Genomic DNA, 17,919 nt, shown 5'->3' on the forward strand with positions numbered 1-17,919 from the left:
CATTTGTGTTTGCATACATATTATTTAAATTGGCTTTTTGTGCTATAATGACTTTATTACTCAGTCATTTTTCTATTAAAATAATATAAAAATTTTTGGTGATTTTTAGGGTCAAAAATTAATAAATACTGTCATTTTAAGGGTTACTAATTTTAAAGTCCTAGAACAATTAGATTTTAAACCCTATTGAAAAGTGGCCTTAATTCAAGGGACCTTTTTACTGGATAAAGGGGATAATTCTTTGGAATTTTCTGCTGTGTGATTAATCAGGTTTCCCATTTCTCCATAGACAGTCTTGGAATTTTCTGCCATGCGAGGGAGAACAGGAGTCAACTCCTAGTTCTTGTTAAGCTCAGTATGAAGTTCTTCTGTAGTTCTGCAATGTGTAGTTGTAAACTCCTCCTTAGGTTATTCAAAATGTTCTTTCTACACAAAGCTTGTACAGTACATTTTTACTAGGTTCATTATTTGTAGAAGAGGAAGCACATACCAAATCAGCACCATGTCCCATTTATTTATGTGTCCATAGCTGGCGTCAACCAACTAGCCTGGGTAAGAGTCAAAGCTGAGGTATAGGCTGGGTGCGGTGGCTCACGCCTGTAATCGCAACATTTTGGGAGGCCAAGGCGGGTGAATCTTCTGAGGTCAGGAGTTTGAGACCAGCCTGGCCAACATGGCAAAACCCCATCTCTATGAAAAATATGAAAAGAATTAGCCAGGCATAGTGGCAGGCGCCTGTAATCCCAGCTACTCTGGAGGCTGAGGCAGGGAGAATCACTTGAACCCAGGAGGCGGAGGTTGCAGTAAGCCTACTAAGATCATGCCACTGCTCTCCAGCCTGGGTGACAGAGTGAGACTCTGTCTCAAAAAAAAAAAAAAAAAAAAAAAAACCTGAGGTATAGAATTGTATTCATGTTGGTTTTTAATATAATTTAGAAATTATGGTGAAGTCATTCATTGATTCCACATAGTGCTTTATTTGCAATGTCTTACAGTAATTTTATTTATTCTATAGGATATATAAGCCATAATTCGTGCAGTTTCTTATGTCTGTCTTGCTCCACAGGGCCAAGCTGTCACTCTTCTTCCATTCTTCACCAGCCTCACTGGAGGCAGTCTGGAGGAACTTAGACGTGTTCTGGAGCAGCTCATCGTTGCTCACTTCCCCATGCAGTCCAGGGAATTTCCCCCAGGAACTCCGCGGTTCAATAATTATGTGGACTGCATGAAAAAGGTTAGTTTCTAGTAGTATCAAGTAAAATTAAAACACTGATTTTTTTTCTTGTTACATATCTTGATGAAAAGAGGTGAGTGAAATATCCACAATCAGAGAAGTTGTAAACCACCCAATAGGTTATTCAAAATGTTCTTTCTACACAAAGCTTGTACAGTACATTTTTACTAGGGTCATTATTTGTAGAAGAGGAAGCACATACTGAATCAGCACCATGTCCCATTTATTTATGTGTGTGTGGCCTGAGAATTCATTTAATTCACTTGGAAAGCAGTGACAGGAGTATATGTGAATCCACTGGAATTTGTTTTTTTCTCCCATTTTTAATTGTGAAATATTTTATGCGTAAAATGGAATGTATAAAGTATATGTAAGTTATGAACAGTAATACCAAAAGAAGCTAAGAAATAGAATATTACCAATAATTTCCAGTTTCTAAAATTTAATAGAGTAGCGATTATTTGAGAAGCATTTTGTGATTATCCCTAATATGATAGGTTGAGCATCCCTTATCTGAAATGCTTGGAACCAGAAGTGTTTCGGATTTTGGAATGTTTGTGTATACATGAGATATCCCGGGGATAGGACTCAAGTCTGGACATAGACATGAAATACATTGGTGTTTTTTGTTTTGTTTTCTTTTGTTTTGAGATAGAGTCTTGCTCTGTCGTCTAGGCTGAAGTGCAGTGGAAACTGCACACAACAGTTTCAGAGATGAAAGAAGGTATTATGTCCATGAGATAGGATAATGATCCTTGGAAATTAAATATGCAGAAGCAAAATTTAAATGAAACATACTTGTTCTATTCTGAAGATAAAATTAAGGGTATCTCCTAGAAAGTAGAACAGAAACTGAGATGGAGAAGGGGAGAGTCAAGATGAGAACATCGCGGGAGCGGCCTGGGATATCCCCTCTGTAGCGAGGACGGTGTGGAAAAGATGCACATTACCAGAATCAGAGTAAGGGCGAGAGTCCCTGGCATGGTGAAGGAGGGGGGCCTGTTGAAGGCACGTCTCCATGTACTCTCAGAACCTGAGATGCAGAGAAGAGTAGCATCTGCAAAACCTAAAAAGAATAGGGGCCAGGTACAGTGGCTCACGCCTGTAATCCCAGCACTTTGGGTGGCCGAGGAGGGCAGATCACCAGGTCAGGAGATCGAGACCATCCTGGCTAACACGGTGAAACCCCGTCTCTACTAAAAATACAAACAATCAGCCAGGCGTGGTGGCGGGCGCCTGTAGTCCCAGCTACTCGGGAGGCTGAGGCAGGATAATGGCGTGAAACCTGGGAGGCGGAGCTTGCAGTGAGCCGAGATCGTGTCACTGCACTCCAGCCTGGGCAACAGAGCGAGACTGTGTCTCCAAAAAAAAAAAAAAAGCCTAGAAAGAATCTAGGCTCAGTATATAGTGAACATTGATATATACCAGCCACTCAACAATATCTGTAAAAATGACAGAAATACTGGTATTTGTTAAGTCTGTGAAATTCTGGTGTATTTTTCTGTATGTTATATTTTTTATTATATAAGAAACTTTTTATATTTTTAGTATATAATTTAACTATTGAAGCAAAAGTAAAACCCAACAAAATTTTAATGATGTTGATGTATTTTTTCTAGTTTCTAGATGCATTGGAATTATCTCAAAGCCCTATGTTGTTGGAATTGATGACAGAAGTTCTTTGTCGGGAACAGCAGCATGTCATGGAAGAATTATTTCAATCTAGTTTCAAGAGGATTGCCAGAAGGTAAGTCATTCTGGCCTGGGATCTCAGGAACCATACGCATTTCAGTTTTGTGGGAAATTATCCTCTCTGTTCCAAAAAAAAGCTGAGTGGCAATTACATTCTTGCTACTAAACTTTATTTTAGTTTTTTGTCTTTAAAATAAAACTTTTATTATTATATTTTTCAAACATACACAAAGCTAGAGGAAGAGTATAAATAAGGCCCCAGATTGAACAAAGTTCAGCATTTTCCAAGCTTCATCTTGGCCTTTTATCATTTTTCTTTTTTGCTACTGCTATTGTAATTTAAAGCAAATCTGTGACACCATGTCGTTTCACCTCTTAAATCCTTCTGTATATGTCTCTTAAAGCAGTTTTCTTGAATAGCCATAGTACCATTATCAACTGAACGAAATTATCAGTAATTCCATAGTCAGATTTCCTCAGTAGTCTCAAACAAGCTGACAGTGTTGGCTTATTTGAAATTTGGTCCAAACAAGGTTCATACATGGCATTTCACTGTTATGTCTCTTCAGTCTGCATTTAAAACAGTCTCCTCTATTATTTATTTTGTTTTTTGGAGATACTTGGACACTTGTCCTGTATAATGTCTTATATTCTGGATTTATCTGATTCTTTTGCTTTCATTTAACTTCTTCCTCTAGCCCTTGGATTTTCTGTAAATGGAAAGTTATGTCTAAAAGCACAGTTAGATTCAGGTTGAAATTTTGGCAAGACTAATAGTTGATACTTTATACTTCTTATTCACGGCATTAGGAGGTGCATAATGTCTGGTGATCCTGCTTTTAGTGATGCTAGGATTGACTAGCCATGTGCATGATTCTATTTTCCTCATGGTTTAGCTCTATTTATGATGATTGCCCTGAATCACTTATTTCATTAAGAGTTGCAAATGGCCATTTTTCTGATTCTTTTATTCCTTCTAAATTTAGTGCCTGGAATTACAGTGTAATGAAGGTCTCATCACTCGGATTGTTTGGTTACCAAAAATGCAATTTAGTATTTTAGCAAAAATACAGTGGGAAAGATAGGACATATTTGATTGTTGATTTTTTTTTTTTTTTTTTTGAGACAGAGTCTGGTTCTGTAACCCAGGCTGGAGTGCGGTGGCATGATCTTGGCTCATTGCAGCCTCTGTCTTCTGGGTTCAAATGATTCTCCTGCGTCAGCCTCCCGAGTAGCTGGGATTACAGGCACACGCCAACACACTGGCTAATTTTTGTATTTTTAGTAGAGACGGGGTCTCACCATGTTGGCCAGGCTGGTCCCGAACTCCTGACCTCAAATGATCTGCTTGCCTCGGCCTCCCTAAGTGCTGGGATTACAGATGTGAGCCATCCCGCCTGGCCCCGATTATTGATTTTTGAAGTAAGGGTTTGATGCCATGGCTACTCCTCATAGTAAACTTCCAATGAATTTTTTAAATTGGCATTTATCTATATTGAATTTGTAAATATCCATGTAAATTTGTCTTGAGTTGTATTTTACAGATCATAAACTTCACCCACTGTAAGTATATAGTTCCATGATTTTTAGGTAGTTTATTGAGTATGCAACCAGCACCATATAACATTTTTATTCCCCAGTAAGACCCCACAGGACCATTTACAGTTGACTGCCATTGCTGATCCTAGCTGCACGCAAACACTAATCTACTTTCTGTCTTTATAAATCTGCCTTCTCTGGACATTTTACATAAGTGGAATCATACAATATGTGATCTCTTATTCCTGGCTTCTTTGTTCAGCGTAATATTTTTGATGTTCATCCATGACATAGTTCATTCCTTTCTACTGATATTTTTAAAAATATCATAATTAACCAACTATAAAACAGAATTCTGCACGGCAGCAGAACACATTCTTTTGGAGCATACCTGCAGCATTCTTTAGGACAGACTATATACTAGACCATAAAAACAAGTCTTGATAAATTTTAAAAGATTGAAATCATACAAAGCATGTTCTCTGTCCAAAGCGAAGTTAAATTAGAATTCAACAACACAAGGAAATTTTGGGAATCTGAAAATGTTTGTAAATAATATATTTCTAAATAGCCCTTGGGTGAAATAAGAAATTACAAAGGAAGTCAGATAGCATTTTGATCTGAATAAAATAAGAATAAAGCTTATCCAAATGTGATGCAACTAAATAGGTGCTCAGAGGGAAATTTGTATCTTTTAATTCCTGTGTTTGAAAATAGGAAAGATTTAAATTGGTAATCTGAACTTTCTACCTTAAAATCTAGAAAAAGAAAAAAACTAAACCAAGGTAATACAAAGGAAGGGAATAGGAAACAGAAAAATGGTGGAGAAAAATCAGTATTTGTTTTCACAATCAAAGCTAAAGGAGTTGACAGACCATTAGCTAGGCTAGCCAAAAATAAAGGAAGAACCACAGTTTGTCAAAACTAAGAATGAAAAGAGGTGGATGTTACCACTGACCTCTCAGAAACTGTAAGAAGATTATAAGCGAATATTACGAAAAATATTAGGCCAGCAAATTCAGCAACTTAAGCAAAATGGGCAAATTCATAGAAAGTCGTAAATTACCAAAACTGACTCAAGAAGAAATAAAATGTATGAATACACCCCCAATAAGTAATTAAATTGAATTAATAATTAAAAATCTTTCTGTGAAGGAAATCCCAGACCTACATAGCTTTTTTGTTTTGTTTTTTTGGATGCAAGGTCACACTCTGTTATCCAGGCTGGAGTGCAGTGGTCAAGGCTCTGCAGCCTTGACCTCCTCCTGGGTTCAGGCAATCCTCCCACTTCAGCCTCGTGAGTAGCTGGGACTACAGGCATGTACCACCACACCCGGCTAGTTTTGTATTTTTTATATACACACAGGGTTTTGCCATATTGCCCAGGCTGGTCTTGAACTCCTGGGCTCAAGCGATCTGCCTGCCTCGGCCTTCCAAAGTGCTGGGATTACAGTCATGAGCCACTGTGCCTGGCCTCCAGATAGCTACTAGTGAATTTTGTCAAAAGAGTCTCACTTTGTCTCCCAGGCTGTAGTGCAGTGGCTCACAGCAGTCTCTGCCTCCCGAGTTCAAGTGATTCTTGTGCCTCAGCCTGCTGAGTAGCTGAGACTACAGGCACACACCACCACACTTGGGTAATTCTTTGTATTTTTAGTAGACACAGGGTTTCGCCATGTTGCCCAGGCTGGGCTCAAAGTCCTGAGCTCAGGCAATCCTCCCGCCTCAGCCGCCCAAAGTGTTAGGATTACAGGCGTGAGCCACAGTGCTCGGCCCAGATATATAATATATTTTTGTTTTTGTTGGTACATAGGTGCATATATTTATGGGGTACATGAGATATTTTGATACAGGTGTATAGTGTGTAATAATTACACTTCGATACAGGTGTATAATGTGTGATCAGGTCAGGGTGACTGAAGTATTCATCACCTCATTTATCCCTTCTTTGCATTAGAAATAATCCAGTTATACTCTTAATTATTTAAAAATGTAAAATATTGGCTAGGCGCAGTGGCTCATGCCTGTAATCCCAGCACTTTGGGAGGCCAAGGCGGGCAGATCATAAGGTCAGGAGATCGAGACCATCCTGGCTAACAAGGTGAAACCCTGTCTCTACTAAAAATACAAAAAAAAAAATTAGCCGGGCGTGGTGGTGGGCGCCTGTAGTCCCAGCTACCCGGGAGGCTGAGGCAGGAGAATGGCGTGAACCCAGGAGGCAGGTGACTGAGCGAGACTCTGTCTCAAAAAAAAAAAAAAAAAAAGGAAAATACCATTGACTGTAATCACCCTATTCTGCCATCGAATACTAGATCTTATTTATTCTATCTAACCATGTTTTTGTACCCACTAACTATCCCCATTTCCCCCTCCCTCTTACCCTTTCCAGCCTCTGGTAACCATCTTTCTATTCTCTATCTCCATGAGTTCAATTGTTTTAATGATTTTTAGATCCCACAAGTAAGTGAGAACGCGCAAAGATTGTCTTTCTGTGCCTTACTTATTTCACATAACATACTGATTTCCAGTTCCATTCACGTTTTTCCAAATGACAGTATCTCATTCCTTTTTGATGGCTGAATAGTACTCCACTGTGTATATTTTCTTTATCCATTTGTCTGTTGATGGACACATACGTTGCTTCCAAGTTTTGGCTGTTGTGAACAGTGCTGCAGTAAACATGGGAGTGCAAGTACCTCTTCGATATACTGATTTCCTTTCTTCACCCAGGCTGGAGTGCAGTGGCATGATCTCGGCTCACTGCAACCTCTGCCTCCCAGGTGCAAGTAATTCTTCTGTCTCAGCTTCCCTCCCGAGTAGCTGGGGTTACAGACGAGCGCCACCTTGCCCAGCTCATTTTTTTTGTATTTTCAGTAGAGATGGGTTTTCACCATGTTGGCCAGGCTTATCTTGAACTCCAGACCTCAGGTGATCCACCCGCTTTGGCCTCCCAAAGTGCTGGGATTACAGGCTTGAGCCAACTCGCTTGGCCTATTTTTTTTTTATTTTTTTTGAGATGGAGTCTTGCTGTGTCACCCAGGCTGTGTGTATACCTAACAGTGAGATTGCTGGATCATATGGAAGTTCTATTTTTAGTTTTTTCAGCAACCTCCATGCTGTTCTCCATACTGGCTGTACAATTTATATCCTTTGTCCACATTATTTCAGTTTTTTGGAATGTATTAAGACTTGTTTTGTGGCCTAACATATGCTCTATCCTTGAGAATGATCCATGTGCCTATAAGGGTAATGTGTTTTCTGCAGCCATTGAGTCAGATGTTCTGTAAACATCTATAAGGTTCATTTAGTCTGTAGTGCTGATTGAGTGTGATGTTTCTTTGTTGACTGATTTTCTGTTTGGAAGATCTGTCCAATCCTGAAGGCGGGGTGTTGAAGTCTTCAGCTGTTGTTGCATTATGGTCTGTCTCATCCCTTTAGCTCTAATATTTGATTTATATATCTGAGTGCTGCAGTGACCGGTGCATATGTATTTACAATTGTTATATCCTCTTGCTGAATTGACCCCTTAATCATTATATAATGACTTCAAAAATCCCTTTTTATACTTTTTGTGTTGAAATCTATTTTGTCTGATGTAAGTACAGCTACTCCTGCTCTGTTTTGGTTTCCATTGGCATGAAATATCTTTTTTCATCCCTTTATTTTCAATCTGTGTGGATCTTTATAGGTGAAGTGTGTTTCTTGCAGGCAACAGATCATTTTTTTTTTTTTTTACTTTTTTAAATCAATTTAGCCACTTTATTTTTATTGGACAGTTTAATCCATTTACATTGAATGTTGTTGATAAGTGTGGACTTCTACCATTTGTTATTTGTTTTCTGGTCATTTTGTGGTCTTTCCTCCTTGCTTCCCTTCCTGTCTTCCTTTTAGTGAAGGTGACTTTCTCGGGTCATATGTTTTAATTTCTTGCTTTTTATTTTTGTGTGTTTGTTGTATGTTATTTTTGACTTGAGGTTACCATGAGGCTTGCAAATGATATCTTATAACTCATTATTTTAAACTGCTGACAGCTGAACACTGATTGGATAAACAAACACATGAGCAAGAGAAAAAACTAATAAAAATTATACACTTTAATCTCATCTTCCGCTTTTTAAACGTTTTGCTGTTTCAAGTTATACCTTATTACACTGTCTATATCTGGAAAAGTTATTATTTTTGATAAATTTATCTTTTTAGTCTTTCTACTCAAAATATAAGTAGTTTACATACCACAATTACAGTGTTACAATATTCTATGGTTTTCTTTGTACTTATTAGTGAGTTTTATACTTCAGGTGATTTCTTATTGCTCATTAATGTCCTTTTCTTTCATATTAAAGAACTCCTGGCCAGGCGTGGTGGCTCACGCCTGTAATCCCAGCACTTTGGGAGGCCGAGGCTGGTGGATCTCCTGAGGTCAGGAGTTTGAGACCAACCTGGTCAACATGATGAAACCCTGTCTCTACTAAAAATAAGCCAGGCGTGGTGGTGGGTGCCTGTAATCTCAGCTACTCAGAAGGCTGAGGCAGGAGAATCGCTTGAACCCTGGAGGTGGAGGTCGCAGTGAGCTAAGATCGTGCCACTGCACTCCAGCCTGGGCAAGAAGAGCGAAACTCCGTCTTAAAAAAACAAAAAAAACAAAACAAAACAAAAAACTCCTTTTATCGTTTCTTGTAGCATTTATCTTGTGGTATTAATAAAATCCTTTAGCTTATGTTTTCTGGGAAAGTCTTCATGCTTGAAGGATGTTTTTATTGGATATACAGTTGTAGGAAAAAATGTTTTTCCTTCAACATCTTCAATATGTCATACCACTCTGTCTTCGCCTGTAAAGTTTCCACCCATAAGTCTGCTGCCAGATGTATTGGCACTGCTTTGTATGTTACTTGTTTCTTTCCCCTTGCTTCTCTTGGGATCCTTTCTTTATTCTTGACATCTGGGTGATTGCTTGTTAAATGCCTTGAGGTAGTTTTATTTGGGTTAAATCTGCTTGGTGCTCTGTAACCTTCTTATACTTGAATATTGCTATCTTTCTCAATAGGTTTGGAAAGTTCTCTGTTATTATCCCTTTGAAAAAACTTTCTACCCCTGTCTCCCGCTACCTTTTCTTTAAGACCAGTAAGTCTTTGATTTGCCCTTTTGAGGCTCTTTTCTAGATCTTGTAGGTATGCTTCATTGTTTTTTATTCTGTTTTCTTTTGTCCCCTGTGTGTATTTTCAAATAGCCTGCCTTCATGTTCATTAATTCTTTCTTCTGCTTAATCAGTCCTGCTTTTAAGAGACTCCAGTGCATTCTTCAGTATGTCATCTGCATTTTTCAGATTGATAATTTCTGCTTGATTCTTTTTAATTTTTTCAATCTCTTTGTTTAATTTATCTGATAAGATTCTGGATTCCTTTTCTGTATTATCTTGAATTTTGTTGGCCTTCCTCAAAACAGCTATTTTGAATTCTCTGTCTGAAAGGTGACATATCTCTGTCTCTCTTGGATTGGTGTTGGTGCGTTATTTAGTTGATTTGGTGAAGTCATGTTTTCTTGGCTGGTTTTGATGGTTGTGGATGTTCATTGATATCAGGGCATTAAAGATTTTAGGTATTTATTGTAGTCTTCTGGGCTTGTTTATATACATCCTTCTTGGGAAGACTTTCCAGGTATTTGTAGGTACTTGGGGGTATGATCTAAGTCTTTGGTCACTGAAGCCATGTCTGCTTTAGGGGCCACCCTAAGTCCTAATCTGCTGTAGGAGGCACCCCAAACCCAGTAGCACTGTGGTTCTTACAGACTTATAGAGGTACCACCTTAGTGGTCTTGGTACAATCTTGGAAAATTCCCTGGATTACCAGGCAGAGACTCTTGTTTCCTTTACTTACTTTTCTCAAACAAATGGAGTCTCTCTGTCTGTGCTGATTACCTGTAGCTGGGGGAACGGTAATATGAGCACCTCTGTAGCCACCACCATTGGGACTGCATGGGGTCAGACCTGAAGCACAGCACAGCACAGCACTGGGTCTCACTGAAGGCCTTCAGTGACCACTGCCTGGCTACTGCCTGTGTTCATTCAAGGCCCAGTGGCTGTACAATCAGCAGGAGGCAAATCTGGCCAGTCTTGTGTTCTTTCCTTCAAGACAGTGATTTCTCCCTGGCTCCAGGTGGGTCAAGAGATGCCATTTATGAGCCAGGCCTAGAGTTGGGAACTGTAGGAATTTACCTGGTGCTCTATTCCACTGCAGTTGAGCTGGCAGCCAAGCTGCAAAACAAAGTCCTTTTCATTCTTCCGTCTCCTTTCCTAAAATAAAGAAGTCTCTGCCTGTGGTCACCGTTGCCCCAGGCCTGCAGTGAGGACTGCCTGGCTACTGCTGATTTTCACTCAAGGCTCAAGGGCTCTGTAGTCAGCTTGTGGTGAATGCTGCCAGTCCTGAGTTTCTCCCTTCAGGGTAGTGGGCTCCCCTCTGGCCCAGGGCAGGTCCAGAAATCCTAAGAGCCAAGGCCTAGAACTGGGGACCTCAGAAGCCTGCTTGGGATGTTGCTCCTCTGTGGCCAAGCTGGTGCCCATGTTGCAAGGCATGAAACGTAATGCAAGTCTCCTTTACTCTTCCTTCTCCATCTCTCAAGCAGAAATGGTTTCTCCCTGTGGCCACCACAACTGGGAATGTGCTGGGTCACACTCGAAGCCAGCGTGGCCCTGGGTCTTAACCAAGGCCCACGGCAAGTACTACCTGGTTAGCACTGATAATTCGTCACCCAAAGGCTCTTTAGTCAGTAGATGATGAATCCCATCAGACTGAGCCCTTCCCTTCAAGGCAGCAGGTTCCCTTCTGGCCCAGAGTGTGTCTAAAAATGTCGTCTGGGAGCCAGGACCTGGAGTGAGGGACTCAGGATTCTCCCTGGTGCCCTGTTCTGCTGTGGCTGAGCTGGTATCCCAGTTGCAAGACAAAGTCCTCTTTACTCTCCCCCTCCTGTCCTCAAGCAGAAGAAAGGAATCACTTTTATTACTGCAAGCTGTACTACTTGGGTTTGGGAAGGCATGGCCAAGCACTCCCATAGTGGCCACAGCTGGTATCTCAGGTCATGTGCCCCCCAAGTCCACTTGTTCTGAGCCCAGCCCAGCACGAGGACTTGCCCAAGAATTGCAATTGTTGTCATCTTAGTTGCCTTTCAAGTTTGTTTGGGACCCCAAGGCACTTTAGCCCATGGTGGCAGGGCTTGCCAGAATGTAGTTTCTGACCACTGGGATGGACTGTTTGCTTCTGATTAGGGCTGGTCTAAATGTTCTCCCAGTGAGTGCTGGCTAAATTCTGCCCTGGGTTGGTTTCTGCTGTGACAGGACATCACTGAGTTCCAATGCAAAGTGTGCCGTCACTGTGCTTTTCCTCCCCCAAGTGCACAGCTTCTGTGTCCTGCGTGCAACTGCTGCTGGGGGATGAGGAAGGAGTGGTGTAGCTGATTGAAGACTATCTTTCTTAGTTTCTTCAGTGCCTCTTTCCTTAATATGAAGTTAAAACCAGGTACAGTGATCACTCACCTGATTTTTGGTTCTTATGAAAGTGCTTTTTTATACAGATAGTTGTTCATTTTGGCATTCTGCAGGGGAGACACTCACTGGAGGCTTCTATTTAGCCTTCTTGGTCCACTCCTTCCATTGAATTTTTTTTTTTCTTTTTTTTTTCTTTTTTTTCTTTTTTATTATACTTTAAGTTTTAGGGTACATGTGCACATTGTGCAGGTTAGTTACATATGTATACATGTGCCATTCTGGTGCGCTGCACCCACTAACTCGTCATCTAGCATTAGGTATATCTCCCAATGCTATCCCTCCCCCCTCCCCCCACCCCACAACAGTCCCCAGAGTGTGATATTCCCCTTCCTGTGTCCATGTGATCTCGTTGTTCAATTCCCACCTATGAGTGAGAATATGCGGTGTTTGGTTTTTTGTTCTTGCGATAGTTTACTGAGAATGACGGTTTCCAATTTCATCCATGTCCCTACAAAGGACATGAACTCATCATTTTTTATGGCTGCATAGTATTCCATGGTGTATATGTGCCACATTTTCTTAATCCAGTGTATCATTGTTGGACATTTGGGTTGGTTCCAAGTCTTTGCTATTGTGAATAATGCCGCAATAAACATACGTGTGCATGTGTCTTTATAGCAGCATGATTTATAGTCCTTTGGGTATATACCCAGTAATGGGATGGCTGGGTCAAATGGTATTTCTAGTTCTAGATCCCTGAGGAATCGCCACACTGACTTCCACAATGGTTGAACTAGTTTACAGTCCCACCAACAGTGTAAAAGTGTTCCTATTTCTCCACATCTTCTCCAGCACCTGTTGTTTCCTGACTTTTTAATGATTGCCATTCTAACTGGTGTGAGATGATATCTCATAGTGGTTTTGATTTGCATTTCTCTGATGGCCAGTGATGATGAGCATTTTTTCATGTGTTTTTTGGCGGCATAAATGTCTTCTTTTGAGAAGTGTCTGTTCATGTCCTTCGCCCACTTTTTGATGGGGTTGTTTGTTTTTTTCTTGTAAATTTGTTTGAGTTCGTTGTAGATTCTGGATATTAGCCCTTTGTCAGATGAGTAGGTTGCGAAAATTTTCTCCCATGTTGTAGGTTGCCTGTTCACTCTGATGGTAGTTTCTTTTGCTGTGCAGAAGCTCTTTAGTTTAATTAGATCCCATTTGTCAATTTTGGCTTTTGTTGCCATTGCTTTTGGTGTTTTGGACATGAAGTCCTTGCCCATGCCTATGTCCTGAATGGTAATGCCTAGGTTTTCTTCTAGGGTTTTTATGGTTTTAGGTCTAACGTTTAAATCTTTAATCCATCTTGAATTGATTTTTGTATAAGGTGTAAGGAAGGCATCCAGTTTCAGCTTTCTATATATGGCTAGCCAGTTTTCCCAACACCATTTATTAAATAGGGAATCCTTTCCCCATTGCTTGTTTTTCTCAGGTTTGTCAAAGATCAGATAGTTGTAGGTATGCGGCGTTATTTCTGAGGGCTCTGTTCTGTTCCATTGATCTATATCTCTGTTTTGGTACCAGTACCATGCTGTTTTGGTTACTGTAGCCTTGTAGTATAGTTTGAAGTCAGGTAGTGTGATGCCTCCAGCTTTGTTCTTTTGGCTTAGGATTGACTTGGCGATGCGGACTCTTTTTTGGTTCCATATGAACTTTAAAGTAGTTTTTTCCAATTCTGTGAAGAAAGTCATTGGTAGCTTGATGGGGATGGCATTGAATCTGTAAATGACCTTGGGCAGTATGGCCATTTTCACGATAGTGATTCTTCCTACCCATGAGCATGGAATGTTCTTCCATTTGTTTGTATCCTCTTTTATTTCCTTGAGCAGTGGTTTGTAGTTCTCCTTGAAGAGGTCCTTCACATCCCTTGTAAGTTGGATTCCTAGGTATTTTATTTTCTTTGAAACAATTGTGAATGGGAGTTCACTCATGATTTGGCTCTCTGTTTGTCTGTTGTTGGTGTATAAGAATGCTTGTGATTTTTGTACATTGATTTTGTATCCTGAGACTTTGCTGAAGTTGCTTATCAGCTTAAGGAGATTTTGGGCTGAGACAATGGGGTTTTCTAGATAAACAATCATGTCATCTGCAAACAGGGACAATTTGACTTCCTCTTTTCCTAATTGAATACCCTTTATTTCCATCTCCTGCCTGATTGCCCTGGCCAGAACTTCCAACACTATGTTGAATAGGAGCGGTGAGAGAGGGCATCCCTGTCTTGTGCCAGTTTTCAAAGGGAATGCTTCCAGTTTTTGCCCATTCAGTATGATATTGGCTGTGGGTTTGTCATAGATAGCTCTTATTATTTTGAAATACGTCCCATCAATACCTAATTTATTGAGAGTTTTTAGCATGAAGGGTTGTTGAATTTTGTCAAAGGCTTTTTCTGCATCTATTGAGATAATCATGTGGTTTTTGTCTTTGGCTCTGTTTATATGCTGGATTACATTTATTGATTTGCGTATATTGAACCAGCCTTGCATCCCAGGGATGAAGCCCACTTGATCATGGTGGATAAGCTTTTTGATGTGCTGCTGGATTCTGTTTGCCAGTATTTTATTGAGGATTTTTGCATCAATGTTCATCAAGGATATTGGTCTAAAATTCTCTTTTTTTGTTGTGTCTCTGCCCGGCTTTGGTATCAGAATGATGCTGGCCTCATAAAATGAGTTAGGGAGGATTCCCTCTTTTTCTATTGACTGGAATAGTTTCAGAAGGAATGGTACCAGTTCCTCCTTGTACCTCTGGTAGAATTCGGCTGTGAATCCATCTGGTCCTGGACTCTTTTTGGTTGGTAAACTATTGATTATTGCCACAATTTCAGCTCCTGTTATTGGTCTATTCAGAGATTCAACTTCTTCCTGGTTTAGTCTTGGGAGAGTGTATGTGTCGAGGAATGTATCCATTTCTTCTAGATTTTCTAGTTTATTTGCGTAGAGGTGTTTGTAGTATTCTCTGATGGTAGTTTGTATTTCTGTGGGATCGGTGGTGATATCCCCTTTATCATTTTTTATTGTGTCTATTTGATTCTTCTCTCTTTTTTTCTTTATTAGTCTTGCTAGCGGTCTATCAATTTTGTTGATCCTTTCAAAAAACCAGCTCCTGGATTCATTGATTTTTTGAAGGGTTTTTTGTGTCTCTATTTCCTTCAGTTCTGCTCTGATTTTAGTTATTTCTTGCCTTCTGCTAGCTTTTGAATGTGTTTGCTCTTGCTTTTCTAGTTCTTTTAATTGTGATGTTAGGGTGTCAATTTTAGATCTTTCCTGCTTTCTCTTGTGGGCATTTAGTGCTATAAATTTCCCTCTACACACTGCTTTGAATGCATCCCAGAGATTCTGGTATGTTGTGTCTTTGTTCTCATTGGTTTCAAAGAACATCTTTATTTCTGCCTTCATTTCATTATGTACCCAGTAGTCATTCAGGAGCAGGTTGTTCAGTTTCCATGTAGTTGAGCGTCTTTGAGTGAGATTTTTAATCCTGAGTTCTAGTTTGATTGCACTGTGGTCTGAGAGATAGTTTGTTATAATTTCTGTTCTTTTACATTTGCTGAGGAGAGCTTTACTTCCAACTATGTGGTCAATTTTGGAATAGGTGTGGTGTGGTGCTGAAAAGAATGTATATTCTGTTGATTTGGGGTGGAGAGTTCTGTAGATGTCTATTAGGTCTGCTTGGTGCAGAGCTGAGTTCAATTCCTGGGTATCCTTGTTGACTTTCTGTCTCGTTGATCTGTCTAATGTTGACAGTGGGGTGTTAAAGTCTCCCATTATTAATGTGTGGGAGTCTAAGTCTCTTTGTAGGTCACTCAGGACTTGCTTTATGAATCTGGGTGCTCCTGTATTGGGTGCATATATATTTAGGATAGTTAGCTCCTCTTGTTGAATTGATCCCTTTACCATTATGTAATGGCCTTCTTTGTCTCTTTTGATCTTTGTTGGTTTAAAGTCTGTTTTATCAGAGACTAGGATTACAACCCCTGCCTTTTTTTGTTTTCCATTTGCTTGGTAGATCTTCCTCCATCCTTTTATTTTGAGCCTATGTGTGTCTCTGCACATGAGATGGGTTTCCTGAATACAGCACACTGATGGGTCTTGACTCTTTATCCAACTTGCCAGGCTGTGTCTTTTAATTGGAGAATTTAGTCCATTTACATTTAAAGTTAATATTGTTATGTGTGAATTTGATCCTGTCATTATGATGTTAGCTGGTGATTTTGCTCATTAGTTGATGCAGTTTCTTCCTAGTCTCGATGGTCTTTACATTTTGGCATGATTTTGCAGTGGCTGGTACCGGTTGTTCCTTTCCATGTTTAGCGCTTCCTTCAGGAGCTCTTGTAAGGCAGGCCTGGTGGTGACAAAATCTCTCAGCATTTGCTTGTCTGTAAAGTATTTTATTCCTCCTTCACTTATGAAGCTTAGTTTGGCTGGATATGAAATTCTGGGTTGAAAATACTTTTCTTTAAGAATGTTGAATATTGGCCCCCCCTCTCTTCTGGCTTGTAGGGTTTCTGCCGAGAAATCCGCTGTTAGTCTGATGGGCTTCCCTTTGAGGGTAACCCGACCTTTCTCTCTGGCTGCCCTTAACATTTTTTCCTTCATTTCAACTTTGGTGAATCTGACAATTATGTGTCTTGGAGTTGCTCTTCTCGAGGAGTATCTTTGTGGCGTTCTCTGTATTTCCTGAATCTGAATGTTGGCCTGCCTTGCTAGATTGGGGAAGTTCTCCTGGATAATGTCCTGCAGAGTGTTTTCCAACTTGGTTCCATTCTCCGCATCACTTTCAGGTACACCAATCAGACGTAGATTTGGTCTTTTCACATAGTCCCATATTTCTTGGAGGCTTTGCTCATTTCTTTTTATTCTTTTTTCTCTAGACTTCCCTTCTCGCTTCATTTCATTCATTTCATCTTCCATTGCTGATACCCTTTCTTCCAGTTGATTGCATCGGCTCCTGAGGCTTCTGCATTCTTCACGTAGTTCTCGAGCCTTGGTTTTCAGCTCCATCAGATCCTTTAAGCACTTCTCTGTATTGGTTATTGTAGTTATACATTCTTCTAAATTTTTTTCAAAGTTTTCAACTTCTTTGCCTTTGGTTTGAATGTCCTCCCGTAGCTCAGAGTAATTTGATCGTCTGAAGCCTTCTTCTCTCAGCTCGTCAAAATCATTCTCCATCCAGCTTTGTTCCGTTGCTGGTGAGGAACTGCGTTCCTTTGGAGGAGGAGAGGTGCTCTGCGTTTTAGAGTTTCCAGTTTTTCTGTTCTGTTTTTTCCCCATCTTTGTGGTTTTATCTACTTTTGGTCTTTGATGATGGTGATGTACAGATGGGTTTTCGGTGTGGATGTCCTTTCTGTTTGTTAGTTTTCCTTCTAACAGACAGGACCCTCAGCTGCAGGTCTGTTGGAATACCCTGCGGTGTGAGGTGTCAGTGTGCCCCTGCTGGGGGGTGCCTCCCAGTTAGGCTGCTCGGGGGTCAGGGGTCAGGGACCCACTTGAGGAGGCAGTCTGCCCGTTCTCAGATCTCCAGCTGCGTGCTGGGAGAACCACTGCTCTCTTCAAAGCTGTCAGACAGGGACATTTAAGTCTGCAGAGGTTACTGCTGTCTTTTTGTTTGTCTGTGCCCTGCCCCCAGAGGTGGAGCCTACAGAGGCAGGCAAGCCTCCTTGAGCTGTGGTGGGCTCCACCCAGTTCGAGCTTCCGGGCTGCTTTGTTTACCTAAGCAAGCCTGGGCAATGGCGGGTGCCCCTCCCCCAGCCTCGCTGCCGCCTTGCAGTTTGATCTCAGACTGCTGCGCTAGCAATCAGCGAGATTCCGTGGGCGTAGGACCCTCCGAGCCAGGTGTGGGATATAGTCTCGTGGTGCGCCGTTTTTTAAGCCGGTCTGAAAAGCGCAATATTCGGGTGGGAGTGACCCGATTTTGCAGATGCGTCCGTCAC

At 40.7% G+C, this 17,919-nt stretch overlaps 1 protein-coding gene across 4 annotated transcripts in view; it reads left to right on the plus strand.

Moving 5' to 3' along the window:
* PRKDC (protein kinase, DNA-activated, catalytic subunit) overlaps positions 1–17,919 on the plus strand; it is a 190,783-nt gene that overhangs the window by 78,464 nt on the left and 94,400 nt on the right. For all 4 annotated transcript variants that reach the window (XM_055349529.2, XM_055349531.2, XM_055349530.2 and 1 more), the window contains exons 39-40: positions 1,067–1,234; positions 2,854–2,981. In XM_055349529.2, the coding sequence (XP_055205504.2) occupies positions 1,067–1,234; positions 2,854–2,981 (296 nt within the window). The remainder of the gene's footprint in view (positions 1–1,066; positions 1,235–2,853; positions 2,982–17,919) is intronic.

This window comes from Gorilla gorilla, chromosome 7 (genome assembly GCF_029281585.2).
Source record: "Gorilla gorilla gorilla isolate KB3781 chromosome 7, NHGRI_mGorGor1-v2.1_pri, whole genome shotgun sequence".
Lineage (NCBI taxonomy): Eukaryota > Metazoa > Chordata > Mammalia > Primates > Hominidae > Gorilla > Gorilla gorilla.